The sequence below is a fragment of the Vanessa tameamea genome, chromosome 2, assembly GCF_037043105.1.
Source record: "Vanessa tameamea isolate UH-Manoa-2023 chromosome 2, ilVanTame1 primary haplotype, whole genome shotgun sequence".
Classification (NCBI taxonomy): domain Eukaryota; kingdom Metazoa; phylum Arthropoda; class Insecta; order Lepidoptera; family Nymphalidae; genus Vanessa; species Vanessa tameamea.
The window spans coordinates 9,788,792-9,813,574 of record NC_087310.1 but is presented as its reverse complement, the minus strand read 5'-3'; the positions used below and the strand labels follow the sequence as shown (position 1 = coordinate 9,813,574).

The 24,783-nt window shown below is 29.9% G+C and overlaps 2 protein-coding genes across 4 annotated transcripts; both read right to left on the bottom strand.

Annotated features, from left to right (window-relative positions):
• Window positions 1-7,694: 7,694 nt before the first annotated feature.
• Window positions 7,695-11,279, bottom strand: LOC113394696 (acanthoscurrin-2-like). The gene is made up of 4 exons (XM_026632113.2): window positions 11,195-11,279; window positions 10,367-10,529; window positions 8,759-9,032; window positions 7,695-7,837 (listed from the first exon to the last, which is right to left on the bottom strand). The coding sequence occupies exons 2-4, from the start codon at window positions 10,521-10,523 to the stop codon at window positions 7,792-7,794; spliced, it is 477 nt and encodes a 158-aa protein (XP_026487898.2). The 5' UTR covers window positions 10,524-10,529; window positions 11,195-11,279; the 3' UTR covers window positions 7,695-7,791.
• Window positions 11,280-20,806: 9,527 nt separating this feature from the next.
• LOC113394697 (uncharacterized) lies at window positions 20,807-24,783 on the bottom strand. 3 transcript variants are annotated; one of them, XM_026632114.2, is made up of 4 exons: window positions 24,567-24,783; window positions 23,156-23,270; window positions 22,821-22,850; window positions 20,807-21,565 (listed from the first exon to the last, which is right to left on the bottom strand). In XM_026632114.2, the coding sequence occupies exons 1-4, from the start codon at window positions 24,781-24,783 to the stop codon at window positions 21,553-21,555; spliced, it is 375 nt and encodes a 124-aa protein (XP_026487899.1). In that variant the 3' UTR covers window positions 20,807-21,552. The 3 variants fall into 3 exon arrangements, with proteins under 3 accessions (XP_026487899.1, XP_064074523.1, XP_064074550.1); XM_064218453.1 differs by having other exon boundaries at window positions 23,195-23,270; XM_064218480.1 differs by lacking the exon at window positions 22,821-22,850 and having other exon boundaries at window positions 23,195-23,270.

The following is a 24,783-nucleotide window of genomic DNA, read 5'->3' as shown; positions in this document are numbered from 1 at the left end:
ATTTACAAATTTTCATCTTTGTTAATTATAAAGTTAATTACTTTAATAAAATATATGCTACTGATTTCAAGAACAAATTGCATATATTTTCTCTTAAGCAGCTCTTGTTATAATAACTTGATATTTTTTTGTAGAAAACACATTCTGCAAACTTTTAAGCGCCACAACACGCTAAAAGTAGAATAGGTGCATGCTTACGGGGCATATGAATATTCATTGGGATTATATTGTTGGATGATGCTCTTATAAGCACATTATGTAATCTGTTCTGCAGATTATAAAGTTCAAAGTCATTGGGAGTTACGAGCTTTTCCTCAAAAAAATATGCAGCTTCATGTTGTCATAGTTTCGCCTGCCCATGCATACGTAAAGTCTTAAGTTCTGCTCTTCGATATCCATGAAGTAATACCATAACATCAGACTAAATACCTGTTACTAACTAGTTTTCCTTGTTAACCAAAATAAAATAGCGCTAATAGTTACCTGATCTTTGTTGAGAACGACTACCGTGGCCAATTCGGTCTGAAGGAAATTTATCACTTTAATCAGTACCGTTTATTATTTATTCGTACAGATTGATAATTTTTATTGCATATTTCAAATTGTCCACCTACGTCAGCCCTTTACCCACAATAGTACTGTTAGAAGTAAATAACTGTTTACACGCGCAATCATGATTTAAGACATTATGAACTTTGTGTCGTAATTACAACAACTCTTCCTTTAGAACACAACAATATAAACTGTTTGTTTAATGGTTTATAGTCAGTTTGACGATTTTAATTGCACAAATCTCTACCACAGTTGCAATAATATGGAAAGATTTTATAAATATTATTTGTTTTCGTTTCGCAGAAAGAGTTATAAAATAGTCAGTCCACCGTGAAGTTATTTATGTGTGATATACTTTACACGCTTATTAATGCTGTCAGATTTGATTGAAGCAATTCCTCGACTGTGATTCGTTCAAAGCAATAAAAACAATAGTTCAGCCAAGAGTCGCAAATTACACTTTGAACAAAATAAGGGGCAACGCCGCCAGTAAACAAGGATACCCATTGGCTTTATTTGAAAAGTTTTGATCTCTTTCAGTTGTAGGAAAAACAAGGGCTTTATTGTATTGCATTTCAAAATCATTGTGATCGTTTTTTATATGATTTGTAGTGTATAAGGTGAAATTATAAAATAAATTATGTAATAAAATTATTTACAACGAGCTTTATTCATCATTCGCTTCAGCGAATAATTTTTTATTTATTTTTATATTACATGAAACTCCTTGGTATTATGTTTCGTGGTAGGATCTAAGATTAAACACCGACTTGAAGGATAATCACTTTTGGTACTCTATTAATATAACACTCGTTATTTATTTTATCTATACAAATACATAATAGTCTTAGTAGTAAATTAGATTTGAGTGTAAACCTTTAATGTGTTATAAGAAATATACAATGTAGGTATAATTTGTATCTTCATAGAATATACGTTATATTAAAGTTTTTTTTTTTTAATAAGTATATAGTTTTAACTCGACTACAGAGGGTATCTGATTCATCAATCAGCGGGCTATTTATGTATATGTCCATCTATTCTCATATCTGTATCTTCTTAACTACCTATCATAATTTGACAAATTCATTTGTCTACTAGTAAACTCTGTAACGTCTTACTAAATCTAATAAGGAGCCCTCTGGCGGAAAAGAAAGCTCCTCTTCAAAATTATGTTTGAAATGATAGCCCGTTATATTGAAGTATATATAAGTTGTATACTTAGAATAATTATTATTTAATAGTCGATAAATAAGAATTTCAGGTATTTTTTTGTTTCATACTTTTCAGAGAACGATGTTTTTTCCGTAGGCAGCAATTTTCAAATTATTTTTATTACTCGGATGTATATTCTGATACAACTAAGAGTTAAACGTTTGAGATGGTACTCTCTCTATTATTATAGAATAATCTGAGATTTGTTTGATTGCTTTGATTTGATTTTTAGTGTTCACGTTTCAAATTGTATTTGTATCGTGATGTTTATCATCTGACTAAGACATTTAAAGTTGCTATTATAATATTCCATCATGTCACGACCAATCAGAGTCGAGGATAGTCCTTGATCGAGATCGAGGCGCCATCTTAACATTTTGGCGGAAGAGACGTAGCGGCTATGTAATCTGTGAGGGAATTTGGGAAATACGAATACAAAATGGCGGGAAACTGAATCGAGGTGGATCATTGGAAAAGTTAATATAAAATAATAATGTTATTAAGTGGAGATAGGTGTGGTGCGCAAAACCTATCTAGCTCCACTCACTCACTCACGTTACTCGATTTATGTTCTATGTTAGTAAATATGAATTAATAATTGTGAATTGTGTGTGATTACAAAATTAAACCCTAATTAAATTGTACGAAACATTTAATACTTTATTTTGTCCACTTCTGATGACACCCACAAGACATGTAACTATGTACTTATGATGATGTCAAGAAGGATAGCGGTGTATTTTTCTCAGAGATATATTCTATAATACTAATAATATAATATATATTTATAAATATTTTAAGATACTAAAATATTACAATACCAGGAAATTAATATAAGTCGTCTAAATTATTATTTAGGTAATAATTCTTAACAGACGTAGTAAAGGAGTTATTAAACGTAAGCGTTGTGAGCATAAGGTTCCGCGAAGATCTTAATAAGGAAGGATCCCCTAGAATTTCAAATTATACCTTTGAATATAAAATAGAACTAGCATTAAAAAGCGCACGGCACAGAAGGGAAAGAATATGAAATTTCCGGCGAAAACGTATAGGAAGCCACTTGAGTCTTGAACGATATTCAGAGAAATTGTCATGTTTTCGAAGGCAGAATATGAACCCGATAACAATATTTTGAAGTCACTCAAGCTTACTGAATTGCTCCCCAGTCATATCAGGATAGCTTGCATCTGCATAATCTAGAATTGATAACAGAAGAGAGTTTTCATTACCAGAATTGTGACTACCAATTGGAGACGCCGTAATAAGCTCATCGTAGCGAATATTTTTCTTCTTACTTTTTTAATTTGCCTGACCACGATAATGTCTGGTCTAAATACACTGCAAACTATTAAACGATGGAACAGTAAGGTATTCTGGCACTGTTTTATTCTATAGGCGGTAAATTTAGAACATCGTCCCTCATAATAATCCGTGCCTTTTCACGAAATCATTCCCATAGATTTCAGGAAACCAAGAGGCAAAATGTTAGATATTAATAGCAAATAAATGATAACTATTATAACTACATACTCTAAATGACAATAAACAATCGAAAAATTTCATTATAAAATGCAAAACTTAAATAAAAAGATACATACTTGATGAATTACGATAACAATAAACAAATGTTCGTTTAACTTCGTCTTGTAAACGAACTTAGAGTGCTGGTTCAAAGAGAGTGCAGCAATGAACTTCATTAAATCGCTGCATTAAGTAAAGAGTAATATAAATCTAGAGGATGGAATGGGGAATAGAAGTAGGACATTGCGACAAGAGAAACAAGAGGATAAGAAAAGAGACTCAAGAAGAGGTAGATTCAAGAACGTAAAACGCTCGCGAAAGTAGTTACGTGCGTAGAAATTACAATTATTTTTTTATTTTTAATTATTTATTGCGTAGAAATATTATTATTAAAAACGTATTAAACAGGATGAAATATACATTATCCTGAGAAGACAAATTATTCGAATATTCCTGTAAAGTGGTATAGAAAATAAACAACTTATTTATTTTGAAACCAAACGTTATTATTACGCGTTACCCTCTCTACAATACTCTCTTCCAAAAGAGAGAGAGAGAGAGTATTATATTACTCATACACTACCGATTTAATATTACTAATCAAAATTAAAATTACAACACAACAAAAGGGCATAAATTACACGCATTTTGTTGAAGGTCAATAGTATACAGGCTGTTCACTTCTATTCTACTTTATAAAATATCATCCCTTCTCTCCTATGCGCTTTTTTTCGCAAAAAATAAGGAGCTAATTAATTCGACTGTTTTTTTATGCATAAGTTATCCCACCGATGGTGAATCGACTGATTTCGCCAGATGACGCCCCAGCATCAAAATCCCCCAAGCCTAAACGATATTATAAGCATTTAGATTTTTGATTCATTCGAAAAACTAAGAACAAATTTAAAACACATAAAATTACGAAAACCAGCATAAGCAGGTAATACAAACATGTACATATATAACAAATGTATACACACATGTAATATGAAATAATTTATACTGTTATTGAACTGATTAAAGTCCACATAACCTACTATAAACTTACCAGTTAATATAAAATTTTTTACATGAATATGTATTTTCACAGCGAACTAATTCAATATTTGCGTTAAAAATCACATGTTTTGTGAATTATAAAAAATATTTAGGTATCTAGTTCGTTATTGTCTATATTATAAGGTATCGATAACCTCAGTCACAATCGTACATCTCTTTTGTAAGCGAGATTAAAGAGGCGCTGGCGTGGACCGTTCTCATTAATCTCCGTTAAATGCTGTTTCGACGCCAGCGCCGCGCCGCCTCTTTCCACTATTACAGCGCCCGAGCAATATCATGATGCATGGATGCGTCGAAAATACTATTTCTACCCTTACATTAAATTTTAAAATATATTGCAGTCTCCGTTTTAAGTTTTACAATTCTATTCGATACAGTATATTTACAATAATGTCTTATATATTCAAGTATTGACAAATATTTAGTTTACATTTGCACTTTTGTTTTATCGTCTGTACCAAGATATTTTTTATATTCTTTGATATCTGGTCAACTTACTCGTTTTATTAGTTATAGTATTAGTTCTCGTATTCTCACTCCTTTTGTCGTTTTAATTGATTGCCTTTTGTGTGCTTAAATAAGCCTGATCATATATTTTTCCTTTTCGCCATTCAGCAGATCTCAAAACAAATTACGATATCACAAAATGTTTCGTAACTTTACGTTTCGATACCACTTAATATTATACTATATTGAAACACTTAATTTCGAAATGTAACTACGAATATGTATTAGCTTCTATGTAATTATTTATGTATTTTACATTTTTCTCATTAAGAACATATACAATAATATTTTTTAATGACTGAAAAAAGGAATGACCAGTGTAGAGATATAATCTCATCACATAAACGAACACTACGCGTATCAAATCAAATCAAATCTCAATAAACTTGATTTGAGTAGGCTTTTACAAGCACTTTAGTATAGTCATTTTACAGAATTGCATTTAACGTAAAGCTACCATCGGTTCGAAATGTAAATTCTACCGAGACAATATATTTTACTCATGCACACGCTACTAAGCCCTATCTTGCCCCTTAACTTCGCAGCTAATAGCTAGATTCAATTCGAAATTATTTTTTAGGTTTGGAATTAAAAGGTATAATATAAGAATTGACATAGTTATTATTATTATACAATGTTAAATAGCATAGGAACTTTCCGTTCTGGTTTAGACTAGTTTATACCGGACCGGATATTGACAATTATAACCGATAGAAACAATGAAAACAAAGAAGTTTTGGTAATTAAAAAATATGATCAAATTATACAATGTATGTCATTATTTATAGAAAAATGTACACGTAAAATACAAGTTTTACTCCTACATAATTTGCAGTTGTTCATTTCGCAAAAGTAACTGATTAAATTAAACTAAAAAGCACTATAATAGTCAACTAAAATCGTTCGAAAAAATAGTATTTGCAGGAAAAGTAATCCTCAAACCGCGATCGATTGTATTCAACTGCTGTGGTTTTGATGTTGCTACGAATATACAATATTACCACTGAATCTAATATTGTACGCGTTTTTTAAAGGTTTATGACAAAGCGATGAGCTGCATCATTGACGATTTTTCGAGCCAGGCGGCTAAACATTTTTAGTGCTTAAAGGCCTCCTTCGTCCTTGAACAGGACGACGCCGACGAAAGACGACGTGACTGATTTTGTCGCGTGGTTCAGCTATCGTGAGTCTGTCTACACTATAGGTAATGTCTGCAACGCTTTGATGTGTTTTCTCATGACAATTAGAAATGCTTTCGAACGGTAGCAAAAGCAGGTATTCGCGAGATGTTAACTTGAAGCCATCGCGACAGTTATCAATTTGTTTGCGCCATGAACAAAAATCATTAATTTTATAAGTCGTCGCCGTACAAACATACGTGCTTCTTTTCGGATTTTTTAATAACTTTTTTTTATATATTTGTTTAGTAACAGCAGTAGATAATATTATCTTCATATGTCGTTTTATAAATATTGGCGAACATTTTCCAATAAAACATCACAATTTAAATATCAATGAATTTAAGATTAATATAATGTAATTAAGAACTTAGAATATATAAGCTATAACATACCACAAATATCATATTCACGAGATATATACTAAAACACAAATTTTCTAACTTTTCTTTTTTATATCTTGTAAACAATATTATAATCGCATTATATTACAATATTATTTGAACGTGGCAATAAAATATAATAAAATAAATATATGTCTATTTTTATTGCAAGATATTTATAAGTAAATTGATCTTGACATAGTAACTAAGTTTTAGAATTCTGTAGAGCTATTATATTAAAACAAACTCGAAATTAATCGCAGAAGAGGATTGTGAAATATCAAAAGGCGTTAGGTGACATTGACCATAATACATAATAATTATTATTAATACAATAATATTTAAAGGATCCCGTCAAAATAACGTACAATAATAAGACGCATCAATTTTTCACGCGTGAGATAATAAGTGAATTCTTGCAGAATAGCAGCTGACTTTTAGCAGAATTTATATTTTGAACAGATAGTTTTCGTTGGAATTTTATGTCAGATTTCTTAAGTAATCATTCAAAAGTGTTCATATACTTAAATAAATTATTACTAGTCTCGGCTATATTGTATTGTTTTGATTAATGCGATAGGCAGGGCTAGAAAATAATTTCATCTGTACTAATATTGTAAATGCGAAAGTAACTATCTGCCTGTCTATATGTTGGTCTTTCACGGCCAAACCACTGCGAATTTTATGAAATTTTCTATATATATATAATATAATATAATATAATAAGCGAGCATCAAATCCAAGGAAGGACACCGGATAGACTTTTTATGCTTAACACCTGACGAACTACACTTAAAACGCGTGTGAAGAGGTGGCCAACAACTATGTATATCATATATAAAAAATAATATTTCTTATTAAGACCCGTGTAAAACTTGTATATAATAATTACTGATATGCAACTGTTACTTATTCAAATTGGTTTATATTTGTGTTTAGTTGCAATGATATATTAAACACGTTACACTGTTATCTTTTCAATTATTTGATAATATTAATTTTTTATATTTCACATGTGATCACGATTTTTTACACATAAAATACCTAATAAGATATTTATAAAGTAGAGGTATCGTAAGAGAGCTTCTTAATATAAAATATTCATTAATACCTAGTGAGACAAAATAAATCTTGCTATACCAGAAATATATTTTATGCTAATCTGCCAATAAAGTTGAAAAAACATAAATTCTACCTGTAGTGTAAGTTATTTGGTGAGATGTTTATATTTTGTGGCTTATTATTAAAAAAACTTGTTTGAATTTTATTATTTTATTTATCTTATAAACTAAAGTGTGTATCAGTCGCGAGATAGTCACACACATCTCTTGCACACTTCGAAAATTATTATTTATAATCTAGAAATTATAACACAATCAGCACCAGGGGTCGGATACGTAGTATGTCGTGGGGTAGTAGGTCCTGCAAAAGAAAAAAATATAAAAATGATTACATCACAAAAACAAGACGTTTAATCTTTATTGTAACCTATTGGGCGGACTGACAAATGGATCACCCTATATATAATATATAGTCTGACCTGTCTCTAGTCACAATGGCGTACTCGATTTTCTAACCAGATCACAAAAAAATAAAGTAATACTGCCTGGTCCTGGAATAAGTGAAATTGGGTGGTACCCAGACAAGCGAAGCTCCACCGCCTTATAAACGTATAAATCTTCTTAACAGAAGCAGCTATTGATTATCAGGGAAGCATTATCAATTAATTGCCACTTAAATTAATAACTTAGTTTAGCGTATTTCTTTCTCATGTTACATAAATATACGACTAAATATATTCCCGCCAACATCAGGTACTAAATTAGAAGCTCCTTATCTACGTAATACCTTTCAAGATATTCTTATTCCTGTTTCATAAAATATTTTCCAGGCCGACGAATACTTTCTGATAAAAATACATTTTGTAGGTACCTATTTCTATTCACGAAATTGCGTCGTTCGACTGCTTTTATTCTTAGATGTAAAATTACGACCCATAAATAATATCGATGCTGGTTTTGAATTATTATAAAAATGACATATTATTAAGATTGCTAACTCCTTTCATTAGCAATGATGATCTTATCTTATCTTGATATCAATTTCAATAAAATTAATCATCATGTTCATAAAGAAATCGCAATTGATCAAGATTATAATACTACTAGTATCTTAATCTCCAGTCTGCAATTATAGAGTACCTATTTTTTTTTTTATTAATTTCGGTGAATGTAAGTAACTCTGGTCTTATCACGTCAACCCTACCCAGAGCCCTTATTTAAGAAGACTGATATCTTAAAATTTCAGGTACTAATATAAATAGTAATATAATAAAAATGTTACCTGTATCCGTGGCCGTAGCCTCCGTATCCTCCGTAAGGATATCCACCGTGTCCGCCGTATCTGCCGTGTCCATAACCACCGCCATATCCGTATCCGCCGCCATAATATCCACCGTAGCCGCCTCCGTAACCGCCGCCCAAACTCCTGCCGTGAAGGGCACTGCCAGCTAAGGCACCTCCGATTAATCCAGCCTTGGCACCAATCAGACCAGCTCCAAGACCAACTGCACCGAGACCGGCTATTCCAGCGACTCCAGCCCCGAGAGCTCCAGCTCCTAAAGTAAAATAATTACATTAAATAAAATACCATATTATTTTAGCTAAATTCTTTTCACCAATATAAAAATGAGTAACGAAGTGAGTTTTTACAGAATACTGATCTAAGAAATTATAAAAAATTTAATTTTTTATTATTTTTATACGAGAAAATATAAAAGTATTTGAATTTCACAATATGAAATTATTTTAAATATCCAACGATGGCATGTTTTTTACTCGCGCAGAATTTATTTGTTGCAGATAATATATTTTGTTAGCTTAACCCGAACATTTAATTTATAAGATTTATTCTATATTTAAATTTATAAGACTTATTCATATAAATAAAAGGGGTAAATAAATAACTAATAATAATAATAATTAATAATTTGTTTTTGTAACTTACCATAGCAAATATTTGTTAAATACTTAAATTCCAGAAAAAAAAAAACGTTCTTTTTAAGAACATATTTAACTCGCAATGACGATGTAACGTGACATTTTTTTTTAATAAAGAAAAGACAATCTATCATTTGCCTAAAAAAACGAAATTCTAAAAATCGAACTTTATCAAAGGACTCGACAACACTATCAGTCATCAATACCGGAGCTACAAAATTAGGTCCCTAGGGAGTCACGCGCCATACTTGGCAACAATTTCACGCTGTATCGCCCTGCATATCAATAGCTCGTTATACAAGTAACTCCTATACTCCCATTTGCTCTAAAATCTATTACCACATTAAAATGTAATGCCATTTTCTTATTCAAATTTGAAACGTTAATTTTGTTATAAGCATCCTGCAATAAAACTTTAATGAATCCACTTAAAATGACAGAAAAATAATCTTGATATTATCTATGAGAATATATTAATTATACTAAAACCTTGGTTTGGTTATTTTTTGTATAAAAAAATCTTCTATACGTGTGTAGGTAACTCAACTCCTACAAAATGAATGGACCGATTTCAATGATTTGAGTGGGTTTGGAGACGAAACTATCAGATTCCGTGTATTTTATAAGTAAAATGTAAAATTATGTAGTTATTCACTCGTATTTTTGTTAAAACTATACAAAAATACGAGCCAAAGCTTTTGGTAATATTTTTAGTACTCATTCAGTTCAAAGTGATTTTCTTAAAACTTTTATAACGACCAGTCGTGGTACAAACATTCACGTTAAAATTTCAAATCCCTGTTGATTGAGCAGTTGATCAACTCAAATTGATTCGTGTGAAAGCGGCTTAAGCCCAATTCGAAAAACGCATCAATCATTATCTCAGTTATAAGTCATTACATACAATAAAAATAAACTAGAATTTAAATTAAAATAATATAAAAGCAATTACCTAAGAGGAATCTTTTTGGTCTGTTGTTCTGAGTTTCAACTTCATTCAATTCACGAGATTTGGCTGGATCGAGTAAATTCATCAGCGGGCCATTCTCCACGGCCAAGGTGACCGCCGCGGCCGCCAGCACAACGAAGAGAGCCAGACACAGTTTCATGTTTATCTAGAAATTATAATATTGTTAACAGTTTCATAGTTGTCACCTACGATGTTTATTAATTCTTTTTAAATTATCCCGCTATACATATTCAATAGCAAAATTAAACGAATATAACCCTGAGTAAATATACAATTTTAAATATATAAACAATAAAATTAGATCGATGTATGTATTTTTCAATAGTGTATATATGTCAAATCAAATAATACATACAGGTAAATTAGAGCTGTCAATTAACGAGACTTGATAATTGGAAAACATGCCAAGATGGAGTCTTGGATGGATGGAACTTTTTTTAATATAATAATTTAATATGTATTTGGTAATTATGTACATCATTAAAAAATTAAATGTATAACACTTATATATGACATAATATGATAAATTTTATAATATTGTAATTAGATTCAAATGTGCTAATTTAATATTCATAGTAAAAACAATACTTATTTGTTTAAACAATCATACCATTTAAACTAAAATATAACTTGTTTATGTTTTCATTTAAACTTTTATTGAATTAATTATGACAATTTGAATTACTTTAAATTTAAATTAAAATAAAAAATATATATTGCTGAGTTATTTTTAAATTTTAAACACAACTTAAAAAACAACCTTAAGAGCCAAATTTTTAAATAAGCAAAGCTTTAATAATGTAGACTTACCTTTCAAGTTAATAAGTTACACTATCACAAGCCACATATATACTGTGCTGAGAGATCCTGCTCGCTACTTTTATAGGTCGGCCTGACGGAACACACGCCGTATATCACGAAAGTCAATGATCCTTGCTCGTCACAGCCGCACCCTATAATTTTTTTATTATAATTTTTTTCTCATTAACAATACATGTATATATATATATCTGGTTTTACACACCCTGTATATTGGAATTTCACTATGAAGATGATACACGAGCAATCGTATTTTTTTAACAATACGTATGTTGTAGTTTAAACTAAATTATCTGTTACTCCACGTAGAAATATATTAAAAAAAAACCTATTTATTTTAGTAGCGCGGGAAATTTCAAAAACATCGTGATAATAATAGCCATTGAATTAAATAACAAAATAGAATTATCGCGAAAATCGTTTAAGTACTATTACGCATAATAAATAGATTCACACGTGTGAAATGCCGACAAAATGATAGGCAAAGTGCCATGACACCAGACCGCCAAGTTAAGCTTTAAGTTCTAGCGATATAATATTATTGTAAAACATTTATATTCTAAAATATTGTAAACCAAAGTTCTAATCTAGATTCCTAAGAGAATCTAGAACAAGTTAAGAATAAAAATAATGAAAAACAGTAAGAGACCAAAAGTGATTCTTTAATTTAAAATAAGATAGTAAAATGGTAATTACCCTTTGAAAATCGCAGGTTCGATTTCGCTCAGAACATTTTTTTGTTGATCCTGAAATTATGAGTTTGGATGTATTTGTTGACCTTTGGGAATTTCCGATCTTGTCTCGCGAAGAATGTTCAAATTTTGATCTGCTATCTATACAATGCTACTGATTTGTCCGTAAGGAAATCCAAAGGTCAAATGTCGTTTACGATTTTGTAAAAGTGAAATTCTATAAATACATCCGGGATTATACTTGGAAAGACTTTATTTTTAGTTTATATTTTCGGCGTAAAATTAAACAATTTTATTTCTCGTTCTGTAAAATGAAATAAAAATTATAAAATTCTTAATACAAATGAGTTTGTTTAGACTTAATTAGACAAAAGAATAATATCAAAATGCTGCTATTGTCAATAAATAAATATGTAGATCATATATATATATATATCTACTTCTAATATCTTATATATAATATAAGATTAACAAGTATATCATTAGTATATACTGACCATTGGTTTTTCTTACGGTATAATTAAAAAAATGGCCTGTTTATGGATTTAATGATTAATTTTATACAATTTAGAGAGCCGGTTTAATATGTCCAGTCTAAGGTTGGTTATTAATTAAGTATCACATAACGGTATATTTAGGAAGATATTTAAAAATGAGTTATATTTAGCTCAGCTTTGTACTATACTGTAACTGTCAAAACGAAATGTATGGTCTCGTTATATTAATATCACAACATAATTTACGTACATACATATTATGATATTAAGTCGATGAAGTCTCAAATTATCGCCTAAAGACTAAAGATATTAATTTGACAAGAACACAAGCTTAATTTGCGAACCTTGACGTTATAATTATTTTAAACGTTAAAGCTTACGCGTCACCTCGCCAAGAAACACGTAATGAGACAAAAATTCCAATTAAGAATTTGTAGATTCATTGTTCGCGTTAACAAATCGCAAGTGATTTTGGTAAAACAAATAAATTCTATTTAACAGTGTCGTGTACTTTTTCGCTATGTCATCTCCGCCGAAAACATGTTCAAAAATATACCTAATTGAATAATTTTACTCAAGCGATCCAATTGACAACGATAAATTTTATTTAAGAATCTATTGTAGGGTGAACTAGATATAGGTATAGCAATATTTAAATTTTATAATTGTTTTTTTCACTTCTCCCAGAATAAGAATAAATAACGCAAGACCAAATTTTATTTAAGATATTTATTTTTTATGATAAAATAACTGCAGTGTTATTCTGTAAGAACTCACTTCAATCACTTCGAAATACAGTGATAGGCTATTTTTACGTGTGTACCCTTAAATGTTATAATTATCACATCTCATATTACAGTTTTGTTCTATCGGAATAGCTGATGGAAAACATATAAAATAATTTAAAGAACTCCCTCCATTACATGGTGCTGAGTTATATTAAGGAACTCTAAACTCATACGCTTAAATTAAATTAAACAAAACTTGACCGAAGCGCTGCATGTACTCGTATTGTTACACCAGACTCCCGTACACTGCGGTAAAACTCTCTTTTGACATTCAATAAAACTTTTGTACAGAAAAATCGTAGTTCATCCAACAACAATTTAATTCTCCGACGAAACACAACTCCATTAAATAGTTTTTACAATTGTATGCTTGAATTTTCCGAACAATCTATTGTTGTACTGAATAAATATAACATTTTTAGTACTTCATATTTTTCTCTCTTGAGAAACCTTAAATTTTCAACAAAGCAAAAGTCATCTAATCATTCATTTGTAAGATTCTATTATTTTGTTACAACCTTTCAGTGGAATTCTAAGAATTAATTTATTTTATTATGAAAATAAGATTTAAAAAAATACTTGAATTCTCTCTAAATTGTTAAAACTTATACATTTATGAACCTATATTAACTCTCTCATTAGTCTTGTTAATAGTAGTATATCAGGATTTCTAGAAATATATTTTATATTTTTACGAATATATGTATATGATTATATCAGATTATATTATATAAGATGATTATATTATATACTCTAAATAATGACTGTAAGTGTCAAAAACGTTGTGATAAAATTGTTATAACTATAGCAGCGCCAATGACTAGTTACCGGGTCAGCGGTTCAGCGTATTTTTAAAAAAATAATTGGCTATCCAAATTCGATATATAACATTTAATCAAAGACATATTGAGACTATATGAATCATGAACTCATGTTTATATACATAGCGTTTTTTTCCTGAATATATAATATCGTTTTTAATTATAAGGTTTTATATATATATATATATATATATATATAGGTATTAATACTATGTTTATTATTAAAGAAAAGGTTTCTAAAAACACACCAAATAATTGATAATATAAAAAGGTCAGTTTATATTGTGTTTTTTTTTTGTATTATCGCAAAGAATACTAATTCGTTTAGATTGAAACTATCACATACTATGAAGTATAGTAGGCTATTTCAAAAGTGACAGAGGCTAGGCTTTAAATATAAATATTTTTATATATTTATGTGTCAATTAAGCATTACAACTAAAACTGCTTAAACTATAACATACACGGAAAATTTATTAAACATCTTGAGACTAGTGAACTAATAAATAGCACTAATTTATCTCTACAGAGATAAATTAAAGATAAAATATAATTAAAATTGTCGTTAAACATTTGTACTCGTACCAAAAACTAAGCGAAACATTAGACGAATTATCCTAACCATTTGTTTTAATTTATATTTGGAACATTTTGATTTATTTTTTTAAATGCCTTTGTTTTCGCCGCTCTGTTTTTCCGAAGGTTGGTTGTAAATAGACTGTATTTTTTCTTTGAGTATTTTTTATTTAGAATAAATAGAATAAACTATTCACATGGTGGTTCATTCGAGTTTAGTATTTACGCGATTTTTGTTTTCTTTTATTGTAATTTATGAATACTTACATGTACATTATAGTTCTAACTTCATATTTAAAAAGGCAAAGTTCCGTTAGATATATAGATATTATATTTTATATAGGATTTAAAAGATTCTTCGTGTTATGTTATTGCACTTGTTTAGTTACGTTAATGTGTTTGCTCGCGTCTCGTGCAGACGTGGCGCAGATGCAAGCGATAGACAACAATTTCAGCGCAAGCTATCTCAGATGCGCGAAATAGATATTTTTCATAAGCTTCAGGAAATACTCTGTTTACTTTATGTGTACAAGATTTAAAAATGTTCCATATTTATGAAAATTATATGTAAGTTTAAATTTGATACGAGAATAAATACTGGTTGAAATTTATGTAAGGAAATAAAAATAAAACTTTATTTAAAACCTAAATAAAATTAGGAAAAATTAAAACAATATTAACTCATAAATTATGTAACTGTAATGTAACAAAACTTAGCTTATATTAAAAACACAAATAAATACATACGTAATAAATATTTATATAATGTAAAAACAACTGAAGACATATCAATTCTGACATCATTTATTAGTGTAATATATTTTTTTTCTATAATTGTACTCATCTCTTACATATATTTTTTTTCGAACTATTTTATGTGTTTTAAACACATAAAGATTATCGATATGTTAAATTATAATCAACGTGCATTAGTACGAGTGAGTGATGCACGAGGTGTCTTAGTGTGAGTGAGACGACTAAAAGTAAAGAAGGCAGATAATTTTTTTTATTATTGATAATTAATCAATTTAATAGGGCTTCGTAAATGAATAAATCTATAAATATCTATCTATATATATCCATTTAATACTGATAGAAAAATGTTTGTATAACGGTTTATAATGAATTAAGGGACGATCATCGTATTGTGAATTATTATAATTATTACATGCTTTTGAATCTATTGTTGAATTTGGTGTACAGTGATTCGTGCTATTTATTTTTTATTAAAAGTAAAATTATTTAGTTGCCATCATTTAAAGTTACTGTTTATAAACGCTTTATGTAATTTAAATTCAAATTAAAATGATTTATTCGACACGGATGTCAATATATCTTTTCATGGTATCTTGTTATGGTATGGCTATTATTTATTTTTTAGCTTGAAACAAAAGAATTCGGAAACATGTCTTTATAGGATGATCTGTACTTAACCTTTTACAAGAGGTCGGAATAAAATCATTCATCGCAGCTGTATTAAAGCTCACTCACCGATGACAAAGTAATAAATAATTATGGAGACCAACGGATGTCAATTAAAGTAACAGCATAGCTAATTGACATGAACTTTTTACTTTATATTTATGTACATGACATTACACGGATGATATTTCAAGCTTCATATTGACGTAATGATGCATTACTATAACCAATATCTATACTAATATTATAAGTAAAATTTGTTTGTTTGCATGTAGGGATAATTTCCGGAACAAATCTAAAAAAAAAACATTCACTGCTCGAAAGTCGCATTATATCTGAGTGCTATAGTGTGTACCTACGTAGTACTTAGTACGTACTTATATTATATCATTTTCTTTACTAATAAATTGCATCCATGCGAAGATAGGACGGCTCGCTACGTTGCTTACCTAAAAATTAATGATGATATATCCGTTTGAGAAACAAACTTTGATAACGTTTTACCGATTGTCATTGAAGATCGCACGTTTATTTTCATGGGGAAGGTTTTTTATACTATATATTTTATTGTTATTGGCGACTAAATGAGGCTGCTGGACATCAATTTCCATAGGTGTTTTATCGATCGCCACGACAATAAATACATACACGGTCAGGAAAACATCTGTCAGGTTCTGCTTGTCTTGTATATACATACAAATAACGCTTGTTTTTGTTCGTATACAAAGCGTTAACGCATCGTTCATCCGATTTAATTGATATCTTGTACAGTTGTTGTTACTACTTGCAGTCGTGTCTTCCTAAAAGGCCCAGGCCAATTTGGTTACAGGCTTTGAAGCTTGTCTCTTTACAAGGGTTGTTCTTCGCAGGAAACAGCTACTAGGTTTTGGGTTTTGACCTAAACCTTTTGATTTTTTCCACCAATTAAATTACATAGTTACCATAATAATAAGTTCACTATTTAAATTCGTATCGCGGATTCATGAATAGTTAAGTACTTAACGTACAATATGTATCCAATAGGCAAGAACTGGTAAAAAAATGGAACATTGTATCATATATCTATAATAACTATTCATTCATAAATCAGCAGTTTTATAGTAAAGCTACGCTGTATACCTTTGGGTCGCAGTCGAATATAATGTCCCATTAATAAAAAAAAAGAATTTTCTCATTCGAATTTGACAATGGTAGGGCTTTGTGCAATCCCGTCTGGTTAGGTACTACCCACTTATCAGATATTCTGCCGCCAAGCAGCAATACTTGGTATTGTTGTGTCTCGGTTTGAAGGACGAGTGAACCAGCGTAACTACAGGTACAAGGGACCAAGAGTGGCCCATTAGCCATCCGCCTACTTATTAAATAAAAAAAAGCCAGCATTAATAATCCTATCATTTTATAGAGTTTGATTTGCTATTTAATACATATATGATACGTATTTTAAGCCTCCTTTTACGTGAATTGATCACGATATCGTATTTTAATTAACACTTTTAAGTCAAGTAAAGTCATTCACTACGGTCAACGACCTCTCACAGTAACAAGGTCCATGTAAATACTTGCTTTTCTCATCACGGTCAACTCTCGCACTTGAGCCATTTTACTAGATACGGCTAAACTTGTTTTGGGTGTTTAAACGACCTTTGGATTTCTGTGCAAATTGTTTGTAGAAAGTGTAATGACTTAATGACGACTGCATCAGAGAAACCCATATTTACAATTAATAAAAATTTGTTTAATGAAAAATCACAATGGACTTGAATTTTTATACTGAGCATTAAGAAAATGCACTCTGTTATGACTAAACATACATATAAATTATGCGATAAAGTGAAATTAAGTATCTTTATACAAATACATAAAAGAAATGAATTATAATGTTTTATTGCGAGATAGCCTCGAGGACAATATTGCAATAACGTTCACTTTTAAGCCGATATCAAAAATCTTTTTTAAAGGTTATAATTTTTTTTAGGTTTAAAACAAAAATTCTTTTAAGTTTTAATTTTGACTTCCATGATGACAACTTGATTCTATTGAGATAGGTTATACATTGTAAGGAGACTGTCATTATCATATATAAATTATTTATTTTCGTGGATTTTGTTGTATTTCAATATGACAATCGAAAATGGCTTAGTAGGCATGTATGATATATATTTCTATGTTATTTATTTATTACTCTCACTTCTCTTCACTTCCAAATGCATGATCTCCTTCTAGTATTGTCGGATGTCATCCCATAAGATCGGAGAGTAAGGGATAATGAGAATTCAGCTGTATTTGCACACAAATTTTTGTTCTCTAATATATCCCACACTAGGTCAGTCGCTGTTTAAAATGATTACCGTCACTAATATCGATTAGAAGGATTACATATAAATGGATTTTGAGATCCAAAGGACTATTTATATTACAAATTTAATAAACATATGCATATGTATTAAATTCAATTCAATGTTAAAGATTCTTTACATTTTTTGACTAATAAAACTATCATGTGTAAATCTACTTTTTTTAACGTTTTAATCGTTTCATTACCGAAATTTACGTTTATGTTATTTAAATTGTTTTTTTTAAATAACATACGATTACAAAATATAACCAATTTCAAAATCATTGAACTATTATAAGATAATCTAATAATAGGAGAAACTTATAACAGACATTAAATGAAATAAGTATCTGAGTGAACTTTTTAATATAAACCACGGTTTGAAATTGTCTAGATTTTTTCTTCTGTAAAACTTTTATATGCAGAGCTCCAAGATATGATTTTCCGACAATATAATAATATGAAGGGAGAATACACGGCTGAGTAAATTTACTTTGTTCCTTTGGTTTACGACAGAGTAAATATCACAGGCTCATAGTTCGTAAAACACTTGAGGGTTTCCCTTAGTTTTACACCCCTAAGATCGCACTCAAAGCTTTACGTAAGCGTCAAAGAGCCCAAATATTTTATACCGCAGTTTTTTCTTCACGCAAACACCTAAAGAACAAATAAATGTGATTTATTTATTTTTGGAATAAACATACAACCATGTGACAATTAAATAAGAAAATTACATACATCAAGTAATTTAAATTTCATTAATTGTTTACTGATAAAAACGTTATGTTGAAGTTACATCGAAGACAAAAAATAACTATTGTTTTAAATGTTTTCTTTAAAAAACTTATCGATAATGTTATGGACATTTACTTACATTTGGTTACTCGGTGGTAGGGCTTTGTGCTAGCCCGTCTGGGTAGGATGAGTGGGTAACCACCCACTCATCAGATATTTTCTACCAAAAATTAGCAGTACCCTGCATTGTTGTTGTGTTCTGTTTTAAAAGGTTTGGGAGCCGGTGTAACTACAGGCACAAGTGACATAACATCTTAGTTTCCAAGGTTGGCGATGTAAGAGATGGTTAATATTTCTTACAGCGTAATTGTCTATGGGTGGTGGTAACCACTTACCATCAGGTGATCCATTTATTCATCCGCCTACCTATATCATAAAAAAAACAACAAGAAATAAATATTTTAGATACAATCCATAAAATGATTGATACTGAAATACAAAAATACAAATTTACCCTTGTAAAAAAATTGAGTTTACGTTCATGATGTTACGTAAATTATATTTAAAGAAATATTTTAAAATTAGTACCGAACCAACCAATCTTTTCGGCCACATTGCGCTTATATTGGTCCGAATACCAAAATGTGAATTGCAGATTTTATTAACGAAAGGACAAACTTAAGGTTGTATATTAATATTTATATAACACATTATTAATTTTATTAATCAATAAAAATAGTAGAGCAATAATCTATACAATTTATTTTTCAGAATGATATGATGTCTGTTTTGTCTATGCATTCTATTTAGAATGAGTTTTTTATCAGTTGGTAAGCCCGTACTATCTTTTTACTCTATGTTGTCATAATCTTCTTTATATATTATATATATATAAAGATATGACAAAATATATGTATTAATAACATATATGTATACATTGATCACTCCAAAGTAAGCCTATTGACAATAAATACATATTATTGACTGTGTATCGTTCAATTATTGTAAATAGTCGTTTACCAATGTTATATGTTGTTAGTATATATATTTTGTTTCCATGTTTTTTACGGAATACCTGATTTTCACCTTTTTTCTAATGGATTTCATCCTTGCCAAGATAATGCATCAATATGTATATATATATCATATATTAAAAGAAACAGCCTTTTAATGTCCCACTGCTGGGCTAAGGCCTCCTCTCCCTTTTGAGAAGAAGGGTTGGAGCCTACTCCATCCCGCTATTCCAATGCGGGCTTTCTCAAGATGTTTTCATTCACCTCCAACCACGAGATGAATTATGAACACAAATTCAATGAACTTTGTCATGAATTAGTCGATATTATTAGACATAATAAGACGCAACTTTGAGCAACTTTTCATTCTTTCTTTCTTAATAGTTTAACACTTTTTGTTATTACTTTCAACTGTGTGTTTTGGAAAAATATAATAACTGACTGAACATGTCCCCCTGCTGAACTAAAACCATCTCTACTTTCGAGAAGAAGGCTTAGGAACTTATTCTACCAAGCTACTTCAATGGGAGTTCTATACACGTGTGGCATTTTAATCGTACAAATACAGGTTTTCTCCCGGTGTTTTTCTTTAACCGACCATGACAAACACAAATTTAAAAAATGTTATTAACAGGTAGGCCGAGTTTGATTTCCGCATTCTAATTGGGTCACGGTTAGTAAAAAATAATAAATCACAAAATATAATTAAGTGAAAAACAAACAATTATTTTATTTATAAATCGTTTATTACAAACAAAACAGTATCATCATATTTACAGAATTCCGATTTGCTATAAATATTATAGCAAACACGATCACTTTTTTATACTGGTGCTAAAACACCATGGCTCTTACGGAACTTAATGTTGTATGTAAACAAAGGCAGGATAGTCATTCTCACCTATTTCCTTTACTTGTATTCAAAATTTAGAATTACTTTATACTATTTAATAGAATTTACCGGTAAAATAATTATTTACAAACAATTTATTATACATATAAAAAAAAATATTGCTATATCTTCTGCAAATTTTACTGATAGCAATCAGCTTAAATTATTTTTAACCAAATGTAATCGCAAACCGGTTTAAGACCTGTGTATACATTCATATATTTAACAAAACAAAGGCAATTAAAATGCTTTTATGTTTACAAAAGGAATCAATAACAATACTCAGTTATATAAAGGAAATAAGAAAAATTCAATAAAACTTTATATTATACTGCCTTTGTTTGTTATTGAAGTTGATCAATTTATTATTTACGTGTATGGCAATTGGGAGAATAATCATAACGATATTTTAAGATCTAAACACATTTAAAGCTCACGTAACAAATCGACTTCTTACACAATACTAAAACTACCCAATGGCTTTAGCTTTAACGCTTAAAATTACTTAACATTAATGTTACCACGTTTCTTTGATTTCTTACGGCATTTGTGATGCTTTAACAGAAATCTCGAATACATTAACCGGACCAGCTGAAAATACATAAAAATATATTAATTTATACCTAAAAAATATTCCTTTAATTTACACTCATTTAAAAACATACGTGGTGACATTACATTATTAGCATGAGATCCGCATTCTTTTAAGCCATAAAACATGGGTTTTGCCCAAATCGAGTCAGTGAAATCTAAATAATATTCATAGTTAGCACTATTATGAAAGACCAGTTATCGAAGAACCCTTGCTTCATAAACATACATCTTAGAATATGACGCAAAATTAGCAAACTATCATATTTACTTGTCATTGAAGACTATGCGTAATATTTTGGAAGCACACATACGATTTTATGAAGAGCTGATCAAACAAACGCAATACATTCTGTTGTCATCTGTCATATAATAAACTAGTTGTCGCCCGCAGCTTCGCTCGCGTATAAGGGGTTCGTCGTCAGTTGTTAGAAATAAAAACCCTATGTCCTTCCTTGGTGATCAATTTTGCTTCATAGAATTTTTTTTCACATTTAGCCGAAACAAACAACAGACAGACAGAATTACTTTCGCATTTATACATATTACAGATTATGTATTTATTTTCATTTTATTTCGAACCATATTTATGATATTATACAGTATTTAAAACTATTAAACACTTAATCAATTGTTAGAGATATTTCGAAACAATTATAACTCGAAAATTATTGTTAATTTTCCCATACAAACTAACAATGCGAGTACAAAATTACTAATGATACAATCATCTAAGCGTTAATCTTTCATTTGCATAGTGTCACGGACAAACATCAATGAGGTTGCATAATAAATATATCTTATTAATTATATTCTATAATTTTTTTTTACTTTATAACGGCATCAATTGATCCGTTAGATGGTTTGACCTCTGGCCACCTCTCAAACGTTGACAGTTGAAATACCGTTTCAACATGTGACAAATTTGAAATGTTCCACAGTAAACAACATATGGAGCAATATAACTATTTTATTATTAATGTAATGTTAATAATTAAAGAAAATAATTGTAAAACTATCGCTTAATTTCTAATGAAATAATCATTGGATAGCTCCGATGTTATTTTTATTTTTTTTGTTTATCACAGATAGCCATAAATAATAATTATAAAGTTTTACATTTTAAATTAAGTTATCTATAGTCAAGTTTGCGTAATATCATAAGTATGCGTATTTTAAAAACATTTTTTTAAAAATATACCCTTGATTCTCTAACTTATATTCAATTTCAAAGAATTTGTTTCAGTAATCTTACCTGTGTACTTCGACGTATTTAGGCCCGTAGCTGTAATATGAGAAAAGCAATTAAATTAGACGCGTATAATAAATAAATATAAAATGATATGTGATATAATAATAAATAATATTATAAAGTTAAATAATTGTTTAAACTCCATGTAATGGTGATTTTTATTAATAAGTTAAAAATTAATATGATTATATCAAGCGCCCGTAGAGCATTTTATCGGCAAACGGTTAAATAATTACCAGATAAACTTTGCATAAATTTGTTTTACAGTCTGACGATAATGAATCTGTTATGCACTGTTAAAATAAATAATATTTTAGTATGTTAGTAAAGCCCAGTACCGGGGTTCAGTTTGAATTATCACACGAGGTTTCACTGACTGTTTTTTGAGCGCGAGCGCGCCGACAACTCCGGCGCCGACGGCTCCTACCTTCACTGCTTTCAAACCTAAAGCCCCTGTAACACACAATACCTTATAAATTTAGAATTCCACTATAGAAATAACAACTGTAATTATTATAATTTTAAACATATTACTTTATACAATCATACATACTATGACAAAAAGGGACTTGGTATGTAAAGTGTTTCATATAATAATAATAAATATTGGACAACATCACATACATTACTCCTAAAGCACTTGTGTTATGGAAAATCAGAAATAACGACGGTACCACATACACCCAAACCCAAGACAACATAGAAAACTAATTAACTTTTTCTACATCGATCGGTCGGGAATCGAGCCCGGGACCTCGGAGTGGCGTACCCATGAAAAACCGGTGTGCACACTACTCGACTACGGAGGTCGTCAAATAATTAACATATGTGGTTTAAATAATAAATGAAAGTAACTAGTAAGTTTATTATCGGTTCTTATCTGGAGGATCTATTTAATTGCGAGCCAATATTTTAACATTTAATTTAATCTCGTAAAATTTAAATTCAAAAGTGCTTGTAATACTTGCCTCCTTTAAATAAATGCAAAATGTTGAAAAAAACAAAATGATATATTAGATATCATCCAGAAAAACATATGTAGTTATAAACTATATATGTTATAAGCATATAGCAAGTATATATGTTATTAGCATCGCATTAACAACGACATAGAAAACATCGAAATATATTATTTTACCTATATAAGTTTAATTACGTTCAATTTTATACAATTATTGCTTCCATTTAGTTCAAGGTTGTCATTTTAATATCGTTATGAAGCGGCTTAACGCTTGGAAATACTGGGAAATATTAATGTCACGTAAATAAATAGTTATTTTTAACAACTTTATATTTATATGTTTGTTTAAATAGAGAATGTTTTTAATACGTCGCGATATTGATCAAAATATTTATAAGTTTAAAATACCACCTTGGTTATGACCTACATTTTATGAAGTCTAGTATTTTTGTTAAGTAACACAAAACCTTCATAATCAATAAAAAATGTTCACAAAATTTAATATTTTTGACATAAAGAACATTGATATAATATTACAAAATAAGATACTCCGCCCTGCTGTATACCAACTGGTGATGGGGCCCTGTGCTAGACCCTCTGGAGGGGTCTCACTTATAGTTACTCTAACTCGAAACATCAAGAGTGAATAAGCCAGTTTAATTACAAGGGACATCACATTTAAACGATCATTAGGGCAAAGTGCCGAAACCCTTGGAATCATCTCTCACACTACCAATATTTACATAGAAATTGGCCACCATGCTCTTGCTTCTAAATAAAGCACTTACCAAGGATAAGTTTTTTCTTAAGAAGTAGCAGACCCCTCTTCGTTCTCGCACTCCTCTCGTGCACTGGCGTCTCGCCCAGCGACTCGTGGACGTTTTGGACATTCATCTCGTCGGGGTAATGTTCGTAGAGCACGCTCGCTGCGACGGCTGCTACGAGACAAGCCAGAACAATGATGGTTGAGAGCTGCATATTTAGATTTTCCTGAAACAAAAACAT

Coding starts and splice junctions, on each gene's coding strand:
- LOC113394697 (XM_026632114.2), bottom strand. CDS start 24,783: ATGTTTTTGTTTCAGGAAAATCTAAATATGCAGCTCTCAACCATCATT. Junction 23,271..24,566: donor TAAGAAAAAACTTATCCTTG/GTAAGTGCTTTA, acceptor TGTGTGTTACAG/GGGCTTTAGGTTTGAAAGCA. Junction 22,851..23,155: donor ATAATTCAAACTGAACCCCG/GTACTGGGCTTT, acceptor CTCATATTACAG/CTACGGGCCTAAATACGTCG.
- LOC113394696 (XM_026632113.2), bottom strand. CDS start 10,523: ATGAAACTGTGTCTGGCTCTCTTCGTTGTGCTGGCGGCCGCGGCGGTC. Junction 9,033..10,366: donor ACCAAAAAGATTCCTCTTAG/GTAATTGCTTTT, acceptor ATTTTACTTTAG/GAGCTGGAGCTCTCGGGGCT. Junction 7,838..8,758: donor GGCTACGGCCACGGATACAG/GTAACATTTTTA, acceptor TTTCTTTTGCAG/GACCTACTACCCCACGACAT.